The sequence below is a fragment of the Pelodiscus sinensis genome, chromosome 18, assembly GCF_052426305.1.
Source record: "Pelodiscus sinensis isolate ZL-2025 chromosome 18, ASM5242630v1, whole genome shotgun sequence".
Lineage (NCBI taxonomy): Eukaryota > Metazoa > Chordata > Testudines > Trionychidae > Pelodiscus > Pelodiscus sinensis.
In genome coordinates, this window is record NC_143069.1 from 28,766,119 (window position 1) to 28,792,610 (window position 26,492).

The window sequence follows — 26,492 nt, forward strand, 5'->3', positions numbered from 1 at the left end:
AAATGTGACAGATGGGGCCGAGTCTGGGCACAGCTGAGGGCATCCGCTCAGGGCGAATTGCTCAACTTCGGGGCTCCTTACAGCCCCCAGACTGGTGACCTTCCCAAACAGGCCACACACCAGTCCCACAGAGCGCTTCAGCAGCCTGCCTGAAGCCTCACAAGCAAAACCCCTCCAACACCCCAGCAATATCTCTGCCCCAGATGGCCCCGGGCCTATACACAGGTGGGGGGTCCTAGCACCCAATCCCACCTACCCCGAACAAGTTCTGTCCGGTTCCAAGAAACCAGCCACAGATCCCTGGTCAATTTACCCTCTGGATCTTACCCACAAATCACGCTGAGCCAATCCTTTAGCATCTAACATCTAAAGGTTTATTCCTACAATAAAGAAAAGCATGAGAGTAAGGCTGCTAAAGTATCATACATTACATGCATCGAATCTCCCAGTTCTCGATGCAGGCTCTAGCAGAGAGGTTACAGCTGCTGGCTTAAAAGTTCTTGTTGCATATCCTAGATCAGGATGGGTTCACAGGTCTTTCTGGCCCTTCGATCCCTGCACTGCTGCCTCTGGGATGAAGTGCTGAGCTGAGTACCACGATGGAGTCCGCCACATGGCCTATTTATACATCCTTCCTGGTCTCTTCTTGGCTGCAGCAGGTCCCCTGGCCAGCAGCCTATCTCTGTGCTCCCTGCTGGCAGCCCTTAGGTGTCAGCCCTCATTCTTTAGGTGTGTCCTTGGCCCATTGAGAGCCATTGTCCCACAGGGCCTGGCTAATTAGCATGTCCATAGGCTGGGCTCTGCCCAATGCTCAACCACATGCAGGGAAATATTCAGTATCCATATAAGTACACGCTTATAATTTCACACAAGGACATTATACAATCACATGACTAGCGTACATAGATTTAGCAGACAGTAAGCTTCTATTCAACACCTCACATGGCCCCCTTTTATATCATTTTTGGGGCCAACACCCCCACCTATGTATGCAGCAGTGATCTGACTGCTCCCCTCAAATTTGGTAACGTGACAGCAAAGTAGATGAGATTCTCAGTGTGGCCACAGAGAAAGGGGGTTTGCTTTCCGATGCTCCTTTACAAACTGTCTTGGACTACTTCCTCCATCAGGGCTGGACACTTGACACTTGGCAGCAATTTTGGCCTTCCACCTGCCAGCTCAAGACCACTAACAACATCAGTCGGGGGTTTGAAAGGTCTTGAGAGGCTCTTTCCACAGGTTTGAGTCCCTCAATAGGACCTTAACCTGGTTCTGTTTAGGCTCATGGGGCAGCCCTTTGAACATGGGGTCTCCTGCTCCCTCTCACACCTATCATTGAAGGTAGCCTTTTGTGCCTTGGCAAAGGCACAAAATGAGATCAAACTAGCTACAGGCATAAAGGGAAACAAGAAGACTTTTTATAAATACATTAAAAGCAAGAGGAAGACCAAGGACAGGGTAGGCCCACTGCTCAGTGAGGAGGGAGAAGCAGTAACAGGAAACTTGGAAATGGCGGAGATGCTCAATGACTTCTTCGTTTCGGTCTTCACCAAGAAGTCTGGAGGTGTGCCTAACGTAGTGAATACAAGCAGAGAGAGGGTAAGTTTAGAAGATAGGATACACAAAGAACAAGTTAAAAGTCACTTAGGAAAGTTAGATGTCAGCAAGTCACCAGGTCCTGATGAAATGCATCCCAGGATACTCAAGGAGCTGATAGAGGAGGTATCTGAGCCTTTAGCTATGATCTTTGAAAAATCATGGCAGACAGGGGAGATTCCAGAAGACTGGAAAAAGGCAAATATTGGGCCCATCTATAAAAATGGGAATAAGAACAACCCAGGAAACTATAGACCGGTCAGTTTAACGTCTGTCCCAGGGAAGATAATGGAGCAGGTAATTAAGGAAATCCTATGCAAACACTTGAAAGGTAATAAAGTGATAGGGAATAGCCAGCATGGGTTTGTGAGGAACAAGTCATGCCAAACTAATTTGATAGCTTTCTTTGAAAAGATAACGAGCCTTGTGGATAAGGGAGAAGCGGTGGATGTCATATACCTAGACTTTAGTAAGGCGTTTGATACGGTCTCGCATGATATTCTTATTGATAAACTAGGCAAATATAACTTAGATAGGGCCACGATAAGGTGGGTGCATAATTGGCTGGATAACCGTAGTCAGAGAGTTGTTGTTAACGGTTCTAAATCCTGCTGGAAAGGGATAACAAGTGGAGTTCCCTAAGGGTCTGTTTTGGGACCCGTACTGTTCAATATCTTCATCAATGATGTAAATATTGGGATAGAGAGTACGCTTATTAAGTTTGCAGATGATACCAAACTGGGTGGGGTTGCGACTTCTTTGGAGGATAGGGACATAATTCAAAATGACCTTAGCAAGTTAGAGAAATGGTCAGAGGTAAACAGGATGAGGTTTAATAAAGAGAAATGCAAAGTGCTCCACTTAGGAAGGAACAATCAGTTCCATACATACAAGATGGGAAGCGACTGTCTAGGAAGGAGCATGGCGGAAAGGGATCTAGGGGTCATAGTGGACCACAAGTTGAATATGAGCCAACAGTGTGATGCTGTTGCAAAAAAAGCAAATATGATTCTAGGTTGTATCAACAGGTGTGTTGTAAGCAAAACTCGTGAAGTCATTCTGCCGCTCTACTCTGCACTAGTTAGGCCTCAGCTGGAGTACTGTGTCCAGTTCTGGGCGCCACATTTCAAGAAAGATGTGGAGAAATTGGAAAGGGTACAGAGAAGAGCGATAAGAATGATTAAAGGTCTAGAGAACATGACCTATGAAGCCAGGCTTCATGAACTGGGCTTGTTTAGTTTGGAAAAAAGAAGATTAAGGGGGGACATGATAGCGGTTTTCAAATATCTAAAAGGGTGTCACAAGGAGGAAGGAGAAAATATGTTCCTCTTGGTTTCTGAGGACAGGACAAGGAGTAATGGGCTTAAAGTGCAGCAGGGGAGGTTTAGATTGGACATTAGGAAAAAATTCCTAACTGTCAGGGTGGTCAAATATTGGAATAAATTGCCAAGGGAGGTGGTGGAATCTCCCTCTCTGGAGATATTTAAGAACAGGTTGGATAGACATCTGTCAGGGATGGTGTAGGTGGAGCTTGGTCCTGCCTTGAGGGCGGGGGGCTGGACTCGATGACCTCTTGAGGTCCCTTCCAGTCCTATTATTCTATGATTCTATAACAATAACATGCACCAGGAGAGTCTCAACTCCTTACACTGATTTCAGAGCCACCTTACACTGTCTTCTTTAAGAACAAGGTGCAGTTCTGGCCTTGCCCAGCCTTGCTCCCCAAGGTGATCTCTACTTTCCACATGGGACAGGATATCTTCCTCCTGGTCTTCTACCCACTAAACCACATGAGACCAATGAGGAAAGGTGCCTCCCTGCCCTACATGTCAGGATAGCACTCGCTGTTTACTTAGATCAGACAAAGCCATTTTGTTGGTCATTCCAAGTTTTAGTGTGTCTGCCAAAAGGAGGAAAGGTCTCTCAGTATCCACACAGAGGATCTCTAACCTCTTGCATCCTAACGTGCTATGAGTTGGCAGAGACACAACCACCTCCATTGGTGAGAGTGCACTCTATGAAGACGCAGGCTTCTTTGGCAGCCTTCCCAGCCTTCACGTCCCACTCCGCTATCACCATACAACAGGCTAAGAAGGATGTTGGGTTCAGCAAAACTGTTGCTATCAGCATGTCTTTAAACTCCTTCCTGCTTCTGAAGATACTGCTCAGAGTCGCCTCCATTGAACGCACATGAGCAAGCACTGGAAGGAAAGATCTGTTTTAATAATTGATGCTCTTCAAGATGTGCTGCCCATGTCCATTCAACATTCCTACTGCCTTCCCCACTGTCAGAGTTTCCAGCAAAAAAGAACTGAGGGGGGATGGGGAGGCCTGGCATATGCAGGGGGCGCTGGAGCTGGTCCTCTTTGGATACTGCTGAGGGAAAAGCTTCCAGCACCGGTGCATGTGGTGGGCACCCCTGATAGCTACTTGGGCAACTTCAGGGCTGAGAGTTGTATTGGGAGTTGTATCAGAGCTGTATCAGGATCAAGACCCATGTTTGTCATCAGTGTTGGATGCTTTGCCAATCCCAAGGCTCTTGCACATTGGTGTGTGTCAGTCACCATCCACTCTGCTCTTATCAAAGCTCCTGACCCCTTCTGTGGGGCTGGGAGTGCGGCAGTGGGGCCCAGTTGTTGTGGAGCACACAGGATCTCACAGCACATCTTTCTGTCTAACCCTTTTCTCTTCCCATTTCAGGCTCTCAAAAGAAGGACAATGAGCAGTTAACAGCAGGTACTTGGATAAACCCTGGGGACTGTGTGTCTGTGCTTAGAAAATCACCATGTACGATGTATGGGCGTCAGTCACTTTCTGGTCATGTCTCCCTACCCTGGTAATAGTGAAAACCTGCACTGTTATGCTCAGGGGTTAGTGGGATTAGATGAGGCTCTGGGCAAACTCCTTACCTGCCATCGTGTTGCTACAGCTCAGTTCTGACCTGCAAAATCCCTGCTATTCCCATGCTGTGCTCCCCGACACACACAGCTCTGCCAGTTCCCCTCAGCACCCCCGGCAGCACCTGCTATCTCAGCCCTGGTCCTGCCAGCTGCTCAAGACCAGAGGCAGTGACCGGGTGCCACAGAATAACCCACCTTCCACTTCTAAACCTCCCCTTGCTGAACCATCATGGTCTCCTTTTCCTCTCTCCCCAGAACGCCAGGAGCTGCGTCAGAACTTCGGTAAGTCCATCCACCTCCCCATTAGAGTCCTTGAGCAGAGGCTCCCAGTCACACATGATGCTGAGCGGATCTAGAAACACCAACAGCGCAGGGCAGGGCAGAGTGAGCAGTTTCGGCTGAAATCAGAGTCACACTAGAATCACTCTGGTCCCAAGGCAGCCCTACGAGCTCCCTGCAGCAGACTCTGGGTTATTTGCTCTCCTGTGTGGATACAGTCGGGTGTCACCTGGCCTTTCCCAATCCAATGCTCAGCACGTTGTTCTGATGCAGGGAAGGGAGCCAGACACTCTCTATAGACGGCTGCTGCAGCACAGGTGCTGCTAGGTCACTGCTAGAACATGGCTCATGTTTCCTTGCTTTCTTACCAAGGCCCGATTTGGGATGTGAGCCCCGATCGTCTGCATCCTCATCCTCTAGTTAGTCCTGTAGGACACAGCATAGGTGCCCCAGAGGGCTGTCAGAAATGCAGACAAGGATTTCTCCTGAGACAGAAAGGCTGGGAATTCAGAGCTGTATCAGGATCAGACCCACGTCTGCATTCACGGTTAGATGGTTTGTAAGTGACAGGGCTCCTGTGGGTTTTTGCATATCACTATCTGCCAGCCCCACTGCTGTGAAAGCTGCTGGCTCCTACTCTGATGATGGGACTCTGGCTGGGGTTGTCTGTAACTAACCATGGTCATTCTGGGGCACAGGGCTTCATCCAGCGTGATTCTGCATCTCAGTCTGTTATCTTCCCCATTTCAGAGTCAAAGGAGAATGAGATCGAGCAGCTGCAACCAGGTACATGGATAACTTGTCTCTGGTAAACGTGTCTCTGCTCTCACGCCTTAATGTGATAGAAGAATCCCCACACCCATGTATGGACTGCAGTCACTTTGTGATCATCTCTCTCTGCCCTGAAATGTTCACACACTGCAGAGTTTGGTAGCTCACATTTCCAACACACACAGCTCTGCCAGTTCCCCTCAGTCAGCCACAGAAGCCACCTGCTATCTCAGCCCTGGTCCTCCTGCTGCAGAGCTGTGTCTGGAACTCCACTTCCTGCCCTGCAACCAGTGGTCACACTGAGGATCTGCCAACCATACAATTGCAGGGAACCCAAAAGCAACAAGGGCCCCCCTGAAAGCCCAGACTTCACCTACAAGCCCTCAGCTGCTTCCTCTTGCTCAGGGCTGCGAACTCTGTCCCCTGCCAAGAGTCACCATGCACAACCGCATGCCATGGTGCTGGGAGAGAACTGAGCCTTCCAGGGTCCCAATGAGAGAAACACTGCCCGTGCCTAGCTTCTGGCTTCTGGCTCTCTGTGGAGAGAGGAGCAAGACCAGCTTGAGTTCACCATGAGCCATTCTGAGCAGTCACATGTGGCTGGTCCCAGCTCTGGATCCATCTATGCAACAGCTGGGACTGAGCTTCCCAGCTGGGACCAGCAGAGTAGAGTTTGCTCTGCTTGACCAGGGCCCTGAAAGCAGCAGTGTGCTTGGGTACCAGGTACCACAGTTTGTGCCAGTTGCTGAAATACAAACTCACCCAGACCCCCTGGGTATGTGAGCTCCCCTGAGCCACTGCCCCGATATCCCAGCCACACTGCTTGGCAGGTGGGAATCTGGCTTTCAGGGGCTTGAGCTGCATCAGAGTTCCCTGCAGTTGCACGTCTGGCAGTGGCTAATGCCACGAATAGCTGCAGGGCAGGATTCAGAGTCTTGGGCAGGTCTCTGAGACAGTGAGCCCAGGGCTGGGATAGCAGGGTGCTGCTGGGGGGGGGGGGGTGTTGAAGGGAACAGCAGAGCTGTGTGCACATGGGAATCCCAGCTCAGGGGCAGTAGGGGTTTTGCAGATCAGAATTCAGACAGTCCCAGAATTGCTGCAGAAGTTTTCCCAGCCCCTCTCTATTCCCCACTGATCCATGTGCATTAAATACACTGGGCATCATTAAGGCTGATGCTGAGTGAGCTGCCAACCCTGCAGAGTGTGAATATTTCCAGGGCAGAGGGAGATGATCATGAAGAGAATTCAGTCCATATCTCGGGTGTGGGGATTTTGCAATGGCATTAGAGCGTGAAAATACACAGAAAAATGTTCAAACGTGAAAACACAGAGAGACAAGTTGTCCAGGTACCTGATTGCAGCCGCTTGATTTCATTCTCATGAGACACTGAAATGGGGAAGATAACAGACTGAGATGCAGAATCACACTGGATGAGGCCCTGTTCCCCAGAATGACCATGATTAGTTACAGACACCCACAGCAGAGTCCCATCGTCAGAGCAGGAGTCAGCAGCCTGATAATTGTGGGCCTGGCAGTTAGTGATAGGCACCGACACAGTGGTGCCCTGGGTCTGGCAAACCATCTGACCGTGAGGGCAAACATGGGTCTGATCCTCATACAGCTCTGACATTCCCAGCCCTTCCATCTCAGGGGAAATCCCTGTCTGCATTTCTGACAAGCCTTTGGGGTGCCCATGCTCTGTCCTAGATGTCTAACTAGAGGATGGGGATACAGACTATCGGGGCTCACATCTCATATCGGGCCTTGGTGACAAAGCAAGGAAACGTGAGCCATGTTCTAGCAATGACCCAGCAGCACCTGTGCTGCAGCAGGCACTGAAAGAAAATGTCCGACTCCCTTCCCTGCATCAGAACAATGTGCTCGGCATGGGATTGGGAAAGGCCAGGTGACACCTAACTGTATCCACACAGGAGAACAAATAACCCTGAGTCTGCTGCAGGGAGCTCATAGGGCTGTGCTGGGACCGGGGTGACTCTAGTGTGACTCTGATTTCAGCCAAAACTGCTCACTCAGCCCTGCCCTGCGCTGTTGGTGTTTCTAGATCCACTCAGCATCATGTGTGACTGGGAGCCTCTGCTCAAGGACTCTAATGGGGAGGTGGATGGACTTACCGAAGTTCTGACGCAGCTTCTGGAGTTCTAGGGAGAGAGGAAAAGGAGACCATGATGGTTCAGCAAGGGGAGGTTTGAGAGGCAGGAGGTGGGTTATTCTAGTCTGGGCACTGCCTCTGGTCCTGAGCACTTACCTTGAGTGGTTTTGAGCTCTGATCAGTGGCACAGAAGTGCCAAGCCAGGCTCCCTGCCAGCCCTGCCCCTGTGTCATTCCCAGAAGCAGCCAGGAAAAAAACAAACCAATGGAACCAAGATGTGTCTGAAGGGAACCAGAGACTTCCATCCCTGGCCTAATGAGGTGGTAAAGTAAACGTACTCCCCTCTCTTTGGATGTCAGTCTCCAGCTCCCTATCAGCTCACAAGCTTGGATCTCGCACGAGCCCCCATCTGTTGGAAACTAAAAATGTGGACATGGTGTAGGTTCAAGCAGGAGGGATAATTACACACAATGCTGGCGGAGTGCCACCTCGCCACTTGGGCTCAGTGAACACTGCCAAGTAAATGGTTACAATAGACTACAAAAGGGAGCTGATGGGCAGAGAGAGAAGGACAGTTTGGGAGTGCCTGAACCCCTGGATAGGTTCTAGCAGCAAGGCATCATAAGCCAATAAGCCACAAAATCTAAAAGATGACATAGTAACTCTGCCCATGGCTCAGTTTAACACAATTGCTAAACACAAGTATTTGTCCCCAAAATGTGCGAGGCGTAGCTACATTCCACTTGGGGTGCGTCGAGTGGTCACAGTGTTTCCCCAATAGGTGACAGATATGGTCCATGGGTGCTTGTCTAGGAGTACAGAGCAAACAACAAAACAAAATGAGAGAGGCAGCAAGCAATTACTTAAAGTAAACCGCTGATAGATTTGGTAAGTTGGGCTTGTGAGAGGGGGGCTCTGGCTCTAGTTCCTTAGCAACGATTTGTGGTTCGCCTTGAGAAGGCGGCTGTCGTTTCTTCCTTAGAACAATGGACCAGACTCTGGGTCCCCTTCCAGGGCTTTGGCCTGGCAAGAGTGTGACACTTATGACATGACAGTTCAGTTATGGCTCCCTACCTACTGGTGTGCTGCTTTGGCTCTTTCCTTTAGGATAAAAAGGCAGGGTTCCTATTTATACTCATCGGCTGTGTCTAGACTGGCAAGTTTTTCTGCAAAATCATCTGATTTTGCGGAAAAGCTTGCCAGCTGTCTACACTGGCCGCTTGAATTTCCAGAAAAGCACTGACGATCTCATGTAAGATTGTCAGTGCTTTTCCAGAAATACTATGCTGCTCCCGTTCGGGCAAAAGTCTTTTTCCGAACGACTTTTGCACAAAAGGGCCAGTGTAGACAGCACAGTACTGTTTTCCACAAAAAAGCCCCGATCGCGAAAATGGCGATCGGAGCTCTTTTGCGGAAAACCACGTCTAGATTGGCCATGGATGCTTTTCCGCAAAAAGTGCTTTTGCGGAAAAGCATCCTGCCAATCTAGACGTGCTTTTCCGAAAATGCTTTTAACGGAAAACTTTTCCATTAAAAGCATTTTCAGAAAATCATGCCAGTGTAGACGTAGCCATCCTGTTACCCATTGAAATCAAGGCTGTAGCTGGGCCTTATGGGTCTTAGGCCAACTGAACAGCAGGCCTCTAGAAAGCTTAGTCAGACACCATAGTTTAAGGGCCTACTGCTATATTAGAGGGCTACTGGCTATTACGGTGGGTTAAAAACCTGTTCCTACACTACAGTGCCTCAGTGCAATGGGCTAGCAAAAGGATCTGAGTCCCTGCCCCCACTGCCTTTACCCAGAAGTCTCCCTGATGTCAAGGGCTCCCTGTCCACACCCCTGTGTGGCAGAGTCCAAATTCTGAGCTCCCTGTGTGCACGCAGCTCTGGTTGTGTCCCTCACTCCCCAGGCACAATCCCGCACTATCCCAGCTTTCAGCTCCCCAGGACAATCCCAGGGTCCTCATCCCCAGCCCCCTACCACCCTGCTACCCCAGCTCTGAACTCCCCAGTCATGCCCAGTTCTCTCTCCCCCCACCTGGAACCACCTGCCACACTAGCTTGAATCTCGACTTAACACAGACTCCAAACCCTCCGGTGCTCTGGGTGTGCTCAGTGAGGTGTGTTCTAACAGCGCCCACAACCCACAGTTTTCCCATGGCAATAGAGACAGGTTCAGACCCACCACTCCAGGGGTGGGCAGTAAATCCAGGGCCACAGAGCCTTTCCCCAGCTAAACACCTGCCGGCTAGTGACCCTAGAGCTACACGCTTGTGCAGATCAGCACCACACTGAGATTGCACGGCACAGAAACAGGAGGCCTGAGGCTGAGTGACAGGCTGCAGCAGCACAGGCCTTTGTCTGTGGGATACATGTCCTGGTGGGATGCTTCCTGCCCTCATTCCCAGCAGGGCCGTCACATCGGGGTGCTGCACCTGGGGCCATTTGTGGGCTCTGGTTAGTGGCTGATCTGGGCCTAACAACAGTGTTGTCTGACCTGTGCTGTCAGTTCTGAGACCAGTGGCTCTTTGGGTGCATCTGCCCTGCAGCTGGGAGGGACGTTCTCAGCCCAAGGAGCCAGACACAGGCTAGTGCTGCTGGAGCCAGAGCGCTAACATAGCAGGGCGCTATCGATAGCTGTGTGGGTGGGTTCCAGGGCAGGGTAAATACCCAGAGGGTCCAAGAGTTGGTACTTAAGCAATTGGCGCAAGCTGCTGTTCATGCTACTCCTGCTATCCTGTATCTTTCAGTTCATTACCTCAAGCAGAGCCAGCACATGCCTGGCTACCCAGGCTGGAAAGCTCCCTCCCAGCTGTGGCACAGACTTACTCAGAGCTTGGAAGAACCCCACTGAGCCTATGTCGGCAAATCACACCTCCATAAGCCCTAATATGACACTGCTTAGACAAGCCCTGAGCCAGGAGCTGAGCAAACTTCCTCCCTGCAATTTTGTGGATACATTTCAGTTCTGATGTAAAATATCTGCTGTCCCAGTGCTGGGCCTCCTGCCTTGCACACAGCTCTGAGGTGCCTCTTATGCCCAGAAGCCCACACTCCAAGCCCTGGGTTACCCATGGCGCTGCTCTTGCCCATCTTTCTCGACTCACTACATGCCTGGGAACCCCTCCCTGTACTTCCCGACCCTGCTCCCTCCCTGCCACTCTGTCCTCCCCCTGGCCACAAATGTAGGAAGATTCCCAATACCAGTCCACTCAATATGTGCTCAGCGAGCGACATTTAGACAGGATCCCCAGTCTACAGTATGTCCATGATCCCTGGGACAAGGATCCCTGAGCCCTTGTATTTTGGGGTGAGCTGTGAATCCAGAGTCGCCCAGCTCCACAGAGCCCTTCTACACCTAAACTCCTGCTAACCACTGACCCTGGAGTTCCACCCTTGTTCAGATCGGCACCACACAGGGATTGCATGGCACAGATACAGGAGAGTTGAGGCCCAGTGACAGGCTGCAGCAGGGCAGGCTTCTCCCTACAAGATACTGTTTTGTGCTGATGTTCCCTCTCCTCATTCCCTGCTCTGCTGTCATGGGGAGGTTCAGTGTCTGAGGCAATTGGTGAGCTCTGTCTGTCATTCATTAACAACAGTCTTTTCTGACAGTTCCTGTTAGATCTGAGACCCTTCACTCATCAGGAGTCACCTGGGAGTTCTCAAGCTCTGGGATCCAGACCTGGCAGCTCAAGCAGAGCTAGTGCGCTAATAATATCACTGTGGCTGGGATACCACAATCAGTGGCTCACGGCAGTTGCCCAAGTAGCTATCGGGGGTATGAGTGGGATTGTACTTGAGCAGCAGCCCAAGCCACTAAACATGCTACTCCTTGGCTATCCTGCTACTCTTAGCGCACCACACGAGTAAAGCTCCTACATGTCTGCCTGCCTAACCTGAGAAGCTCACTCCTGATTGCAGTGAGCTTCTCAGGTTATGTAGCTCAGCTTGGAACAGTCCCATGGCACTGTGCTTACAGCCAGCCAGGCTGAACCAGATTTGTGCCAAGAGCCGGGCAGTAAATCCAGACCCACACAGCCTAATGGAGCCTTTCTTCAGCTAAACTCCTGCCAACTACTCACTGTAGAGTTACACACTTGTGAACATCAGTGCAACACAGTGGTTGCACGGCGCAGAAATAAGAGGCCTGAGGTAGGGTGACAGGCCTGAGGTAGGATGCAGCAGGGTAGGCATCTCTCTATGGCACACATGTGTAAGAGTGATGCTCCCTTCCTTCAGTCCTATCAGTGGAGGGTACTGGCCCTCCAGTGAGCCCACAGAGCCATGTGTGGACTCTGTTTATGGGCTGATCTGTCACTTGTCTGCTGCTTATTAACTGAGGTGCCCTGTCAGTTCTGAGACCCTTGGCTCACAGGTCACAACTACACGGCAGGTGGGTGGGTGCTGCCTCATTCGTCTAGCCAGACACACACTAGCTGGGTTCTGAGGGGGTGGGGGCATTTAAATATTAGTGCTGATGCGGTAGCAGGGACAGTGGATAATTGTGGCCCATCGAGTACATGCCTTGAAATCCAGGTTGGACTGTGCTGGATCAGATCACGTCAGCTGCTCCCAGTACTGCCCCCAGCTGCCCTGTTTCTTTCAGTGTCTTGGCTCCAGCAGAGCTAGCCTGTGTCTGCTGCCCAGACTCGGACGCTCACTCCCAGCTACAGCGTGGCTGTAGGCAGAGCTTGGAACAGCCCCATGGCTCTGTGCTTGGAATGAATCTCACTGACTCCATGATTCTCTTCTCTTCCCTCACCAGAGCGCAGCGAGCTGTGGGAGAATCTCGGTAAGTCCATCCGCCTCCCCATGACAGACCCAGAAAGAGGTTCCCAGTCGCACACCGTGCTGAACTGATCCAGAAGCACCAACACTTCAGGGCCGGGCTGATGGGAACAGTTTGGCTGAAGTCAGTCAGATAAGAGTCAGCCTAGTCCCAGGGTAACACTGGGAGCGGTGTGCAGCAGGCACTGGGTTACCTACTCTTAGATGGACAGGGGGCAACTGGTCTTTGGCAAATGATCTCCAATCATATTGTGCTGATGCAGGAGAAGGGAGCAGCCACTTTCTACAGATAAGCTCTTTTGGGCCACTCCCCAAAGGTAACTTATGTTTCCATGCTGTAGGACAAGGACAGATCCCAGGTCTGAGCCCCTTTATCTGCACACCCATCCCCTAGCCACACATAGGCTACGTCTACACTGGCATGATTTTCCGGAAATGCTTTTAATGGAAAAGTTTTCCGTTAAAAGCATTTTTGGAAAAGCACGTCTAGATTGGCAGGACGCTTTTCCGGAAAAGCACTTTTTCCGGAAAAGTGTCCGTGGCCAATCTAGACGCACTTTTCCGCAAAAAAGCCCCAATCGGGGCTTTTTTGCGGAAAACAGAACTATGCTGTCTACACTGGCCGTTTTGCGCAAAAGTATTTCGGAAAAAGACTTTTGCCCAAACGGGAGCAGCATAGTTTTTCCGGAAAAGCACTGATGATTTTACATTAGATCGTCAGTGCGTTACTGGAAATTCAAGCAGCCAGTATAGACAGCTGGCAAGTTTTTCGGGAAAAGCGGCTGATTTTCTGGAAAAACTTGCCAGTGTAGACACAGCCGTAAAATGCAGGCCTCTGATGCTCTAAAGGGCTGTTAGTAACACAGAAAAGGAATTCCCATGCTACAGATGGGCTATGGATGTCAGAGCTGCATACAGATCCAGACCCATGTCTGCCATCAATGTTAGATGCTTTGCAATCCCAGGGATCCTGCATTGTTAGTGATCCACTCACCATCAGCTCTGCTCTTATCAAAGTTCCTGACCCCTACTGTGGGGGTGGCAGTGGGGCCAGTTGCTGTGGAGCACACAGGATCTCACAGCACGTCTCTGTGTCTAACCCTTTTCTCTTCCCCATTTCAGAGTCTAAAAGGCAGGAAAATGAGAAGTTAACAGCAGGTACTTGGATAAGCCCTGAGAACTGTATGTCTGTGCTAAAAAAAATCACCATGCACAATGTCTGGGTGTCAGTCACCTTTCTGGTCATTTCTCCCTACCTGGAAATAGTGAAAGTTCCCATTTCTCGATCATCCTTAATGAGAAGAGTGACTGTTGTGCATGTGGGCTAGTGGGATTCGATGAGTCTCTGGGCAAACTCCTTCCCTGCCTTTGTGATGCTACAGCTCAGTTCTGACCTGCAATATCCCTGCTATTCCCATGCTGGGCTTCCCAACACAAACTGCTCTGCCAGTTCCCCTCAGAGCCCCCAGCCGCTCCTGCTATCTGAGCCCTGGTCCCTCTAGCTGCAGAGCTGTGCTGAGCACCCCATGTCCTGCCCTGCAGCCAGTGGTCACACTGATCACCTGCCAGCTGTACAATTACAGGAAACCTGAAGGCAGCGAGGGGCCCCCTGAAAACCCAGACCTCACCTACCAGGTCTCCGCTGTGACTCTTGCTCAGGGTTGCCCAGGGGTCTGAACTGTGTCCGCTGCCAAGAGTCACCTCGCACACAGCCACATGCCATGGTGCTGGGAGAGAACTGAGTCTGCAGGGGTTCCAATGGGAGAAAAACTGCCCATGCCAAGGACTGGAAGAGACCTCAGGAGTCATTGAGTCCAGGCCCCTGCCCAAGGCAGGACCAATCCCAACTAAATCAACCCGGCCAGGGCTTTGTCAAACCAAGACTTAAAAACCTCTAAGGATGGAGATTCCACCACCTCCATAGGTAACTCATCCCAGTGCTTCCCCACCCTCCTAGGGAAATCATTTTTCCTAATAGCCAACCTAGACCACATCCCACAAAGCCCTGTCCCCAGGGCTGAGCTCCTGCCAGCCAGTGACCACACATCTACACCCTTGTCCAAATCAGCACCCCAGAGGGATTGCATGTCAGAGAACTAGGAGGCCTGAGGCCTGGGGATGCTGCACTGGGGCAGTGTGTGGGCTCCATTTAGGGTCTGATCTTGAACCTTGCTTATTGTTAATTAAAAACAGCTTTTTTTTGTGCTGAGCCCCTTGCATGCATCTACACTTGCAGCTGGGAGTGAGCTTCCTAGCTCGGGAAGCCAGACACCAACTGGCTCTATGTGACCTGGTAGCAGAGTGGCCAGAGCAGCAGGGATGCAGTTCAGAGTCGCCATCTGAGTAGCTGCACAGGCTTCTGCTTGAGCAGCCACCCCACAGTGCTTCCCCTGCCACACCCACGTATTCTGCCACATGTGGCACAATGGATTGGGCAGGGCCACTGCCTGCAGCTCCACTCCCATTGTGAGGCTCAGGACAAGAGGCAGTGCCCAGGTACCACAGATTGGAATAACCCACCTCCCGCCTCTCAAACCTCCCCTTGCTGAACCATCAATGTCTCCTTTTCCTCTCTTCCCAGAACGCCAGGAGCTGCGTCAGAAGCTGGGTAAGTCCATCCACCTCCACGTTAGACTCTCGAAGCAGAGGCTCCCAGTCACACGCGATGCTGAGCGAATGTAGAAACACCAACAGTACAGGGCAGGGTTGAGTGAGCAGTTTGGTCTGAAATCAAAGTCACACTAGAGTCACCCTGGTCCCAGCGCAGCGCTGTGAGCTCCCTGCAGCAGACTCAGGGTTATTTGCTCTCCTGTGTGGATACAGTCAGGTGTCACCTGGCCTTTCCCATTCTAATTCCCAGCACGTTGTTCTGATGCAGGGAAGGGAGCCAGACTCTCTATAGGTGGCTGCTGCAGCGCAGGTGCTGCTGGGTCACTGCTAGAAGATGGCTCATGTTTCCTTGCTTTGACACCAAGGCCCGATCTGAGATGTGACCCCAATTATCTGCACCCTCATCCTTTTGTCAGCCGTGTAGGACAGAGCATGGTTGTCCCAAAGGGCTGTCAGAAATGTAGACTAGGATTTCCCCTGAGATGAAAGGGCTGGGAACGTCACAGCTAGATTCAGACCCACATTCAGCAAAGTGGTGCCCAGAGCTCTGAACGTGGCGTGTGTGGCATCGAGTTTGCCTGCTCCTGAGCCCAGCCTCAAATTCATTTTGGAAAGCTCAAAATGGTAACCCTATGTTTGGGAGTTCTCCGCAACAGACACAGGGATACCTGCTGTCAGGTCTACTGGTTGAGCAGACAGGTGTCACCCGGCCTTTAGCAATTCAGTGCCAGTCACACTGTTCTGATGGACCAGGAGCCAGCTGCTCTCTATGGACAGCTGCAGCGGTGAAGCCTCTTCTGGGCCACTTCTCAGAATGTGAGACCAGACTCGAGTTCCCATTTCCATGCTGTCTTGCCAAGGTCTGAGCCGAACTTTGAGCTCTAACCATCTGCAGGTTCATCCCCTAGTTACACCTGGAGTGAGGAACTTTGATGCTCCAAGGGAGTTCTAGTGACACAAACAAGGAATTCCCCTCAGAGGAAAGGGTTAAGAGTTCCAAAGATAGGTTCAGTCCTCCATCTAGATTAGAAACTTTGCAAATCCCTTTTCTGATGCATGTTGGGGGTTTACTAAATGACAGTCCAGCTCCTGTCAAATCTGCTGGCTCCTACAGTGTGGCTGGGACAGTGGCGGTGGGTGTCTGACCCTAACACAGTTATTCTGGGGCACAGAACATAACAAAGCACCTCTCATTGTCCAACTCTTTTCTCTTCCTTGTTTCAGATGTGGAGAAATCCTATGAATCTGGTAAGTGGCTAAACCCCTACGTGATGTCCGTTGTGGCCTTAAAACTGCAACATGATAGAAAAATCCCCTTTGTGATGTAGGAACTGAGTCACCTTCATGATCATCTCCCCTCCCCTTGGCAGTAATGGACACGGCAGCCCAGATTTCAGTACCACCCTTAACCACGATGAATGAATTGATGGTATCTAGGCTGGCAGGACTCAGCTATCTCTGCACTGCCCAATGGCTCAGATTATGGGACATACATAGAAACGCCCACCAATGTGCTCCTCTAAGGATGCTGTGTGGATGCTGCGGGGCTGAACTGAAAGGTTCCTGGTTTGCTTTCATGAAGGCCTATTTGAAGAGGACTTTCTGAACATTGCTCCAGCAGCCCTCCCACAGGGCCATCTCCAAGCAGCACTTTTGTGGGATCAGCATCTCACATGCATGGAGGCCAATGTAAGGGGCTGTGTAGACAATCCCTGAGGTGGGGGGAGGACAAACGTCCTCCACGCAGGTTGATGTGTCAGTTCTGGTGTTCACAGTGTCTGTTCCCCCATGTGTGAGATCCCTGCCTGCACCCAGCTTAGCTGGAGTCCCTCAGGGCCCAGGCGAAGGCCCCACTATCCCAGCCCTGGGCAAATCTAGAACTACTAGTGTACATCTAGACTACATGGCTCCATCGACGGAGCCATGTAGATTTGTTTATTTGGCAAAGGGAAACGAAGCCACGATTTAAATAATCGCAGCTTCATTTAAATTTAAATGGCTGCCGCACTCTGCCGATCAGCTGTTTGTCTGCAGATAGGGGCAGTCTGGACGCTCCCGCGCCGACATGAAAGCCCTTTGTTGACCTCCCTGGTAAACCTTATCCCACGAGGCATAAGGGGAAGGTCGACAAAGGGCTTTAAGGTCAGCGCATGAGCATCCAGACTGCCCCGATCTGCCGACAAACAGCTGATCAGCAGCTGGTTGGCACAGTGCGGCAACCATTTAAATTTAAATGAAGCCGCAATAATTTATATCGTGGCTTCATTTCCCTTTGCCGATCTGTCTAATCTACATGGCTCCCTCGACGGAGCCATGTAGTCGAGACACAGCCCTAGTGTCCCATGGAACAACGACCTCACTGTCATCCCAGCCCTGAACTCCAGCGGCCTGTGCTTTCCCGTCTTCCTCCTGGGCCTGGGCCTCATTTAAATGGAGACTGAAAACCCAGCTCTAAACAGTGACACACACTCAGATGGCTCCTGCAGTCCACAGTGTATCCCTGAGACCACCAGCTGGGCTGTGACCCTGTGTGTCTAGGGGTGGGCAGTGAATCCACAGCCACAGGCCCCAGGGAGGCCTGCCCAGCTCAGCTCCTGCCAACCACTGACCCTAGAGTTTGACAGTTGTGCAGATCAGCCCCACACAGGATTGCACGGCACAGAAATAAGAGGCTGTAACTGGGCAGCTGTCTCTCTGTGGGATACATGTTCCGATGTGATGCTCCCTCCCTTCACTCCCTGCCATGCTAGAACCTGGGGAAACTGCCCAGGAGCAATGTGTGGGCTCTGTATAGGGGCTGATTTGGGACCTTCCCTGTTGTTCACTAAAAGCACTTTTTCTGGGCTGAACCCCTTGCACGTGTCTACACTACAGCTGGGAGTGAGCTTCCTAATTCAGGAAGCCAGACACCAAATGGGTCTGCGTGAGCTAGTGCCCTGGTTGAAGAGTGGCCAGAGCAACAAGGATGCAGCTCAGAGTTGCCATCTGAGTAGCTGCACAGGGTGTCCGAGAAGGCTTCTGCTTGAGCAGCCAGCCCACAGCGCTGCCCCTGCTACACCCACGTACCCTGCCACGTGTGGCACAATGGATTGGGCAGGGTCACAGCCTGCAGCACCACTTACATTGTGAGGGTCAGGACCAGATGCTTTGCCCAGGTACCACAGATTGGAATAACCCACCTCCTGCCTCTCAAACCTCCCCTTGCTGAACCATCAATGTCTCCTTTTCCTCTCTCCCCAGAATGCCGGGAGCTGCGTCAGAGGCTCGGTAAGTCCATCCACCTCCACATTAGAGCCCCTGGACAGTGGCTCTGGGCCTCAATTGATGCTGAGCAGATCTAGAAACACCAAGGCTGTGTCTAGACTGGCAAGTTTTTCCTCAAAATCATCTGCTTTTGCGGAAAAACTTGCCAGCTGTCTACACTGGTCGCTTGAATTTCCACAGAAGCACTGAAGATCTCATGTAAGATTGTCAGTGCTTTTGCGGAAATACTATGCCGCTCCCGTTCGGGCAGAAGTCTTTTTCTGAAAGACTTTTGCGCAAAAGGGCCAGTGTAGACAGGAGAGATTTCTTTTCCTCAAAAAAGCCCCAATTGCGAAAAGGGCGATCGAGGCTTTTTTGCGGAAAAGCGCATCTAGATTGGCCACGGACACTTTTCCGCAAAAAGTGCTTTTGCGGAAAAGCATCCTGCCAATCTAAACGCTCTTTTCCAAAAATGCTTTTAATGGAAAACTTTTCCGTTAAAAGCATTTCCGGAAAATCATGCCAGTCTAGATATAGCCCAACTGCTCAGGGTACTGAATTTGGGCTGAAAATCAGAGTCACACTAGAGTCACCCTGGTCCCAGCGCAGCCCTATGAGCTCCCTGCAGCAGACTCAGGGTTATTTGCTCTCCTGTGTGGATACAGTCAGGTGTCACCTGGCCTTTCCCAATCCAATGCCCAGCACGTTGTTCTGATGCAAAGAAGGGAGACAGACACTTTCTATAGGTGTCTGCTGTAGCGCAGGTGCTGCTGGGTCACTGCTAGGAACATGGCTCACGTTTCCTTGCTTTGTAACCAAGGCCAGATCAGAGATGCAAGCCCCAATCATCTACACCTCCATCCTCTTGTTAGCCTTCTAGGACAGAGCATGCATGTCCCAAAGGGTTGTCAGAAATGCAGACAAGAATTTCCCCTGAGATGAAAGGGCTGGGAATGTCACAGCTGTATCGGGTTCCAGACCCACATCCAGCAAGGAGGCACCCAGAACTGTAAGCGTGGCCTGCATGGAGATGAGTTTGCCTCCTCCTGAGCCCAGTCTCCTGTGTGAGTAGAGCAGCCACCGCTGCAGCAGCAACAGCAGGCACCAGGTGTCCTCTTTTTGGAAAGTTCAAATGTAATAACCCTAAGTTTGGGAAACATTTAAAACTCGTTAGAGTCACCCCAATCCCACGGGAGCACTGGCAGCTCTCTGCAACACACGGATACCTGCTCTCATGTCTACTGGTTAGGCAGATGGGTGTCAGCTGGCCTTTGTCAATCCAGTGCCAGACGCACTGTTCTGATGGAGCAGGTGGGGCCATGTGACGGACCGGGCCGTGTCTGGGCACAGCTGAGGGCGTCCGCTCAGGGCGAATTGCTCAAATCCGGGGCTCCTTACAGTCCCCCTGACTGGCGACCTCTCCAAACAGGCCACAAACCAGTCTCACAGAGCGCTTCAGCTGCCTGCCTGAAGCCTCCCGAGCAAAACCCCTCCGACGCCCCAGCAATATCCGTGCCCCAGATGGCCCCGGGCCTCATACACAGGTGGGGGGGTCCTAGCACCCAATCCCACCTACCCCAAACAAGTCCTGTTCGGTTCCAAGAAACCAGCCACAAATCCCTGGTCAATTTACCCTCTGGACCTTACCCACAAATCACGCTGGGCCAATCCTTTAGAATCTATATCTAAAGGTTTATTATCACAAGAAAGAAAAGCCTGAGAGTAAGGTTATTAAAGTACAGTACGTTACATGCACCGAATCTCCCAGTCTTCGATGCAGGCTCTAGCAGAGATGTTGCAGCTGCTGGTTTAAAAGTCCTTATTGCACATCCTACGATCAGGATGGGTTCACAGGTCTTCCAGGCTCTTCAATCCCTGCAGTGCTGCCTCTGGGATGAAGTGCTGAGCTGAGAACAAAATGGCATCGACCACATGGCCTCTTTATACCCTCTCCCTGGCCTCTTCTGGTATGCAGCAGGTCACCTGGTCCTCAGCCTCTCTCTGCTGGCAGCTCTTGGGTCTCCGCCCTCCTGCTTTAGGTGTGTCTTTGGGCCATCAAGGGCCATTGTCCCACAGGGCTTTGCTACTCAGCCTGTCCATAGCAATGCTCAATCACATTCACAGAAATATTCAGCTTCCACACAAATTACAGATTCCTACCTACACACACAGACATTATACACTCACATAAATAGCGTACATAAGATCAACAAACAATAAGCTCCCATTCAATACCCCACATGGCTCCCCCCATACCAATTTCTGGGGCCAACACCCCCACCTAGGGGTGCAGCAGCGATCTGGCTGCTTCCCTCCAATTCAGCAACGTGACAGGCCAGCTGCTCTCTATGGATGGCTGCACCGGGGAAGACTATTCTTGACTACTTTCCAAAACGGGAAACCAGACTCAGGATCCCATGTCTATGCTGGGTTACTAAGTTCCGATCTGAACTTTGAGCTCCAACCACCTGTGGGTCCATCCTTTGTTACACCTGGATTGTGGAGCTTTGATGCTTCAAAGGGCTTCTAGTGACACAAACAAGGAATTCCCCTGAGAGGAAAGGGTTAAGAATTCCACAGCTATCTGAGAATCCAGGCGCAGGTCCTCCATCTAGGTTAAATACTTTGCAAATCCCTTTTCTGCTGCATGTTTATGACATTCCAGCTCCTGTCAAAGCTACTGGTGGTGGGTGTCTGTACCTAACCCAGTTTGTCTGGGACACACGTCATCAGAAAGTGCCTCTCATTGTCCAACTGTTTTCTCTTCCTTGTTTCAGAGGTGAAGACAAAGGACTTCGAATCTGGTAAGTGGTTAAATTCCAGCTTGATGTCCCTCTGGGCATTCAACTGCAGTATGATAGAAAAATCCCCTGTGTAATGTATGAACAGAGTCACCTTCAAGATCATAGAATCATAGAATACTAGGACTGGAACGGACCTCAAGAGGTCATCAAGTTCAGTCCTCTGTCCTCATGGCAGGACTAAATACTGTCTAGACCATCCCTGATAGACATTTATCTAACCTACTCTTAAATATCTCCAGAGATGGAGATTCCACAACCTCCTTGGGTAATTTACTCCAGTGTTTGACTACCCTGACAGTTAGGTTTCCTAATGTCCAACCTAAACCTCCCTTGCTGCAGTTTAAGCTCATTGCTTCTTGTTCTGTCCTCAGAGGCCAAGATGAACAAGTTTTCTCCCTCCTTCTTGTGACACCCTTTTAGATACCTGAAAACAGCTAGCATGTCCCCCCTTAGCCTTCTCTTTTACAAACTAAACAAGCCCAATTCTTTCAGCCTTCCTTCTTAGCTCATATTCTCTAAACCTTTAATCATTCTTGTTGCTCTTCTCTGGACCCTCTCCAATTTCTCCACATCTTTCTTGAAATGTGGTGTCCAGAACTGGACACAATACTCCAACTGAGTCCTAACCAGTGCAGAGTAGAGCGGAAGAATGACATCTCATGTCTAGCTCACAACACGCCTGTTCATGCATCCTAAAATCATGTTTGCTTTTTTCGCAACAGCATCACACTATTGACTCATATTCAGCTTGTGCTCCACTATAACCCCTAGATCCCTTTCTGCCGTACTCATCTCCCCTCCCCTGGGAAGTAATACATACTACAGATTTTGTAGCCCAGATTTCAGTACTATTCTTAACCAGGGTGAATGAAATAATCTGGCACAACTCGGGCTATCTCTGCACTGCCCAAAGGCTACTCTAAGCACACTGCATTGATGCTGTGGGCTGAACTAAAAGGTTCCTAGTTTGCATTCATGGAAGCCTATTTGAAGAGGACTTTCTGAATAAAAACCAGGTCCCATTGGTTTACACCAGCAGCCCTGTCATGGGGAAGTCTCCAAGCAGCACTTTGGTGGGCTTGCAGCAAGCTCCTGGAGGTCGATGTAAGGGGCTGTGTAGACAACCCCAGAGATGGGGTAGAGCAAACGTCCTCCACGCAGGTCGACATGTGTCAGTTTTGACATTCACAATATCTGTCCCCCCATCTGGGAGCTCCCTGCCTGCACGCAGCTCTGCTGGAGGCCCTCAGTGTCCAGGCACAGATGCCACTATCCCAGTTGTGGGCTAACTCAGGACAACTAGTGTCCCATAGAACAACGACCTCACTGTTATCAGGGCCCTGAACTCCACCGGCCTGTGATTTCCCATCTTCCCCCTGGCCTGGGCCTTACATGAATGGAGATTGCAAACCCAGCCATGCTCTGTGTCTGTTCAGTGACACACACTCAGATGGGATCCACAGCCTGCAGTGTTCCCCTGAGACCCCAGGATGGGCTCTGACCCTGTGTATCTAAGGGTGGGCAGTAAATCCAGAGCCACACGCCCCAGGGAGCCCGGCCTGGCCCAGCTCAGCTCCTGCCAACCACTGACCCTAGAGTTACACACTTGTGCAGATACATGCCACAAAGGGATTACATGACACAGAAACGGGAGGCCTGAGGCCGTGTGACAGGGTGTCTCTGGGCAGGCCTCTCTCTTTGGATACATGTTCTGATGTGACACTCCGTGTACTCCTTGAAGTGCTATTGTGTGGGGGAGGGGCTCCCGTGGTGCAGTTTGTGGCCTAAGTGTTGATCTGGGACCTTGTATTTGATCATTAATAAGAGAATTCTCTGATGTGTCCTCTCAGTTCTGAGACCCCTGGCTCATTGGGAGCGTCTCTCCTGCAGCTGAGAACAAGCTTCCCAGCTGGGGTAGCCAGACACAGGCTAGCTCTGCTGGAGCCAGGGCGCTAACGTAGCCATGTGGCTGGGATATCAGGGGCAGTGGCTCAGGGGAGCTGCCCGAGTCCATCCCCTGGAGATCTGGGTGGGTTTGTATTTCAGCAGCTGGCACAAGCTGCTGCACTTGGTACCCAGCCACACGGCTGCTCCAGGCCCTGCCTGGGCAAGGGGAGTGAACTCTCCTCTGCCGGCCCAGGCTGGGAAGCTGACTCCCAGCTGCAGCCTAGATGGACCCAGAGCTGGGACCAGCCACATGTGACTGCTCAGAATGTCTCATGCTGAACCCAAACTGGTCTCCCTCTTCTCTCCACAGAGGGCCAGAGGCTGAACCGGACACTTGGTAAGTTCACCCACCTCTCCAGTTGAGGCCCCAGACAAAGGCTACCAGCCACACCTGATGCTGAGAAGATTCTGAAACCCCCACTCCACAGGGCAGGGCTGATGTGCTGTTTGGGCTGAAATCAGAACCACATTAGAGTCACCCTGTTCCCAGTGCAGCGCTGTGAGCTGTGCGCTGTGAAACCTACTCTCATGCCTGGTTAGAAAAGCAGGTGTCACCTGCCTTTGGCAGTCTAGTACCAGTCACATTGCTCTGCTGCAGGAGAAGGGGGTCAGCCGGTTTCTAGAGATGCCTGCTGCAGTGCAGCCTCTGCTGAGCCATTTCACAAAATGTAGCTTCTGTTTCCATGCTGTGTTGCCAACACCAGCTCTCAGGTGTGAGTCCCAGTCATCTGCACGTCCAGCCCCTTAATTGTACCTGTGTGTGGAGCTCTGACGCTCCGAAGGGCTGTCAGTAAGACGAGGAATTCCCCTGTGACAGACGGGCTGTGGATGTCAGAGCTGTATCCAGATCCAGACCCAGTCTGTCATCAGTTTTGGATGCTTTGCCAATCCCAGGGATCCTGCATGCTGGAGTGTGTCACTCACCATCCACTCTGCTCCTGACCCCCTGCCGTGGGGCTGGGAGTCTGGCAGTGGGGACCAGTTGTTGTAGAGCACACAGGATCTCACAGCGCATCTGTGTCTAACACTTTTCTCTTCCCCATTCCAGAGTTTAAAAGGCAGGAAAATGAGAAGTTAACAACAGGTACTTGGTAATCCCTGGGGACTGTGCTAAAAAAATAACCATGCACAATGTGTAGATGTCAGTCGCCTTTCTGGTCATTTCTCCCTACTCTGGAAATAGCGAAACTCTCCCATTTCAGTATCATCCCTAATGACCAGAGTGGCTGTTGTGCACGGGGGTTAGTGGGATTCGATGAGGCTCTGGGCAAACTCCTTCCCTGCCTTTGTGCTGCTACGGCTCACTACTGACCTACAAATCCCTGCTATTCCCATGCTGGGCTGCTACATACACACAGCTCTGCCAGTTCTTCTCAGAGTCCCCAGGAACCCCCTGCTATCTGAGCCCTGGTCCCTCCAGCTGCAGAGCTGGGCTGGTCACCCCATATCCTGCCCTGCAGTCACTGGTCACACTGAGCACCTGCCAGCCGTACAACTGCAGGGAACCCGAATACAGTGAGGGGCCCCCTGAAAGCCCAGACCTCACCTCCAGGTCTTAGCACAGGGCTGCCCAGGGCTCTGAACTGTGTCCCCCACCCAGAGTCACCTCGCACAGCCACATGCCATGGCGCTGGGAGAGAACTGAGCCTGCAGGGGTCCCAATGGCAGAGACACTGCCTATGCCTAGGGCTAGAAGAGACCTCAGGAGTCCCTGAGTCCAGCCCCCTGCCCAAGGCAGAGCCAACCCCAACTCAATCAACCCAGCCAGGGCTTTGTCAAGCTGAGACTTAAACACCTCTCGGGATTGGAGATTCCACCACATCCCTAGAGAAACCAACCCAATGCTTCACCACCCTCCATACGCAGTGCCTAGGTACCACAGATTGGAATAACCCACCTCCTGTTTCTGAAACCTCCCCTTGCGGAACCATCAATGGCTCCTTTTCCTCTCTCCCCAGTATGCCAGGAGCTGCGTCGGAACCTGGGTAAGTTCATCCACCTCCCCATTAGAGTCCCTGGGCAGAGGCTCCAGGCCTCACATGATGTTGTGTAGATCCAGAAACACCAACAGCACAGGGCTGTCACCTGGCCTTTCCCAATCCAATGCCAAGCATGTTGTTCTGATGCAGGGAAGGGAGCTAGATACTTTCTGTAGACATCTGCTGCAGCACAGGTGCTGCTGGGTCACTGCTAGAACATGGTTCATGTTTCCCTGCTTTGTCACAAAGGGCCGATCTCAGATGTGAGCCCCAATCGTCTACACCCCCACCCTCTAGTTAGACCTGTAGGACACAGCATGGGCACCCCAAAGAGTTGTCAGAAATGCAGACAAGGATTTCCCCTGAGACGAAGGGGCTGGGAATGGCACAAGTATCAGGATCCAGACCCACGTCTGCCCTCATGGTCAGATGGTTTCCCAATCCCAGGGCACGAGTTTGTTGGTGCACAATACTAACTGCTAGCCCCACTCCTAGCAGGCTGCTGGCTCCTGCTCTGACGATGGGACTCTGCTGTGGGTGTCTGTAACTAACCATGGTCATTCTGGGGCACAGGGCCTCACCCAGCACGATTCTGCATCTCGGTCTGTTATCTTCCCATTTCAGTGTCTCATGAGAATGAAATCAAGCGGCTGCAGTCAGGTATCTGGACAACTTATCTCTCTGTGTTTTCACGTTTGAAAACATGTCTCTGTGTTTTCACGCTCTGATGCCATTGCAAAATCCCCACACCTGAGGTATGGACTGAATTCTCTTCATGGTCATCTCCCTCTGCCCTGGAAATATTCACACTCTGCAGGGTTGGCAGTGTTGGGGAAATCTCGCTCAGAGTCCCCAGAAGGGTCTGAGGCTGGAGGTCAAAGCAGTGAGGCAGGAGAGAAATCTAGAAGGAAAACTTTATTATGCATGCAGGCAGGCTGACAGCTACCAGAGTGGGAGCAGCAGCAGCCCTGAGAGACAGGTACAGGGATCCCTTTATACCAGTGGTCTCCAACATTTTTACACCCAAGATCACTTTTTAAATGACAGACCAAGCCAAGATCTACTGCCACGCCCCTTCCTTGAAGCCCCACCCTCTCTATTCTCCTCCTCTCCATCACTTGCTATCCCCAATCCTTATATTGCTACTTTAAAAAAAAAATCCCACCATTCCTTGCAGCTACTCACCTGTGCTGTTGCTTGGTAAGTAGCTGTTCCTCAAATGAGGAAATCTAATGTAAAGGTACTGCGCAGGCACGCAGTTCAGAGAGGGCTCAAGAGCTACTCTTAGAGCCTCCGAGATCTACTGGTTGGTGACCACGGCTTTATACAGTATGCTCAGACAGTTTAGTTGATGATTGTTTTCTTTACCATATCAAAGTCTCAGCAGAAGTACTCTGAGAGGTTTCTCTTTACACCAAGTATGCTAGAAGTAAGTTTTACAGAACAAAGGCACATGAGAAC

The 26,492-nt window shown here is 51.2% G+C and overlaps 1 protein-coding gene across 2 annotated transcripts in view; it reads left to right on the top strand.

Moving 5' to 3' along the window:
- LOC102454964 (uncharacterized) overlaps nucleotides 1-26,492 on the top strand; it is a 112,955-nt gene that overhangs the window by 65,404 nt on the left and 21,059 nt on the right. Inside the window, exons 8-18 of one of the 2 annotated variants that reach the window (XM_089770040.1) lie at nucleotides 4,297-4,332; nucleotides 12,426-12,452; nucleotides 13,571-13,606; nucleotides 15,030-15,056; nucleotides 16,283-16,306; nucleotides 18,299-18,325; nucleotides 21,079-21,105; nucleotides 23,363-23,389; nucleotides 24,101-24,136; nucleotides 25,011-25,037; nucleotides 25,656-25,691. In XM_089770040.1, the coding sequence (XP_089626166.1) occupies nucleotides 4,297-4,332; nucleotides 12,426-12,452; nucleotides 13,571-13,606; nucleotides 15,030-15,056; nucleotides 16,283-16,306; nucleotides 18,299-18,325; nucleotides 21,079-21,105; nucleotides 23,363-23,389; nucleotides 24,101-24,136; nucleotides 25,011-25,037; nucleotides 25,656-25,691 (330 nt within the window). The remainder of the gene's footprint in view (nucleotides 1-4,296; nucleotides 4,333-12,425; nucleotides 12,453-13,570; nucleotides 13,607-15,029; nucleotides 15,057-16,282; nucleotides 16,307-18,298; nucleotides 18,326-21,078; nucleotides 21,106-23,362; nucleotides 23,390-24,100; nucleotides 24,137-25,010; nucleotides 25,038-25,655; nucleotides 25,692-26,492) is intronic. The other variant, XM_089770039.1, reaches the window with a different exon arrangement.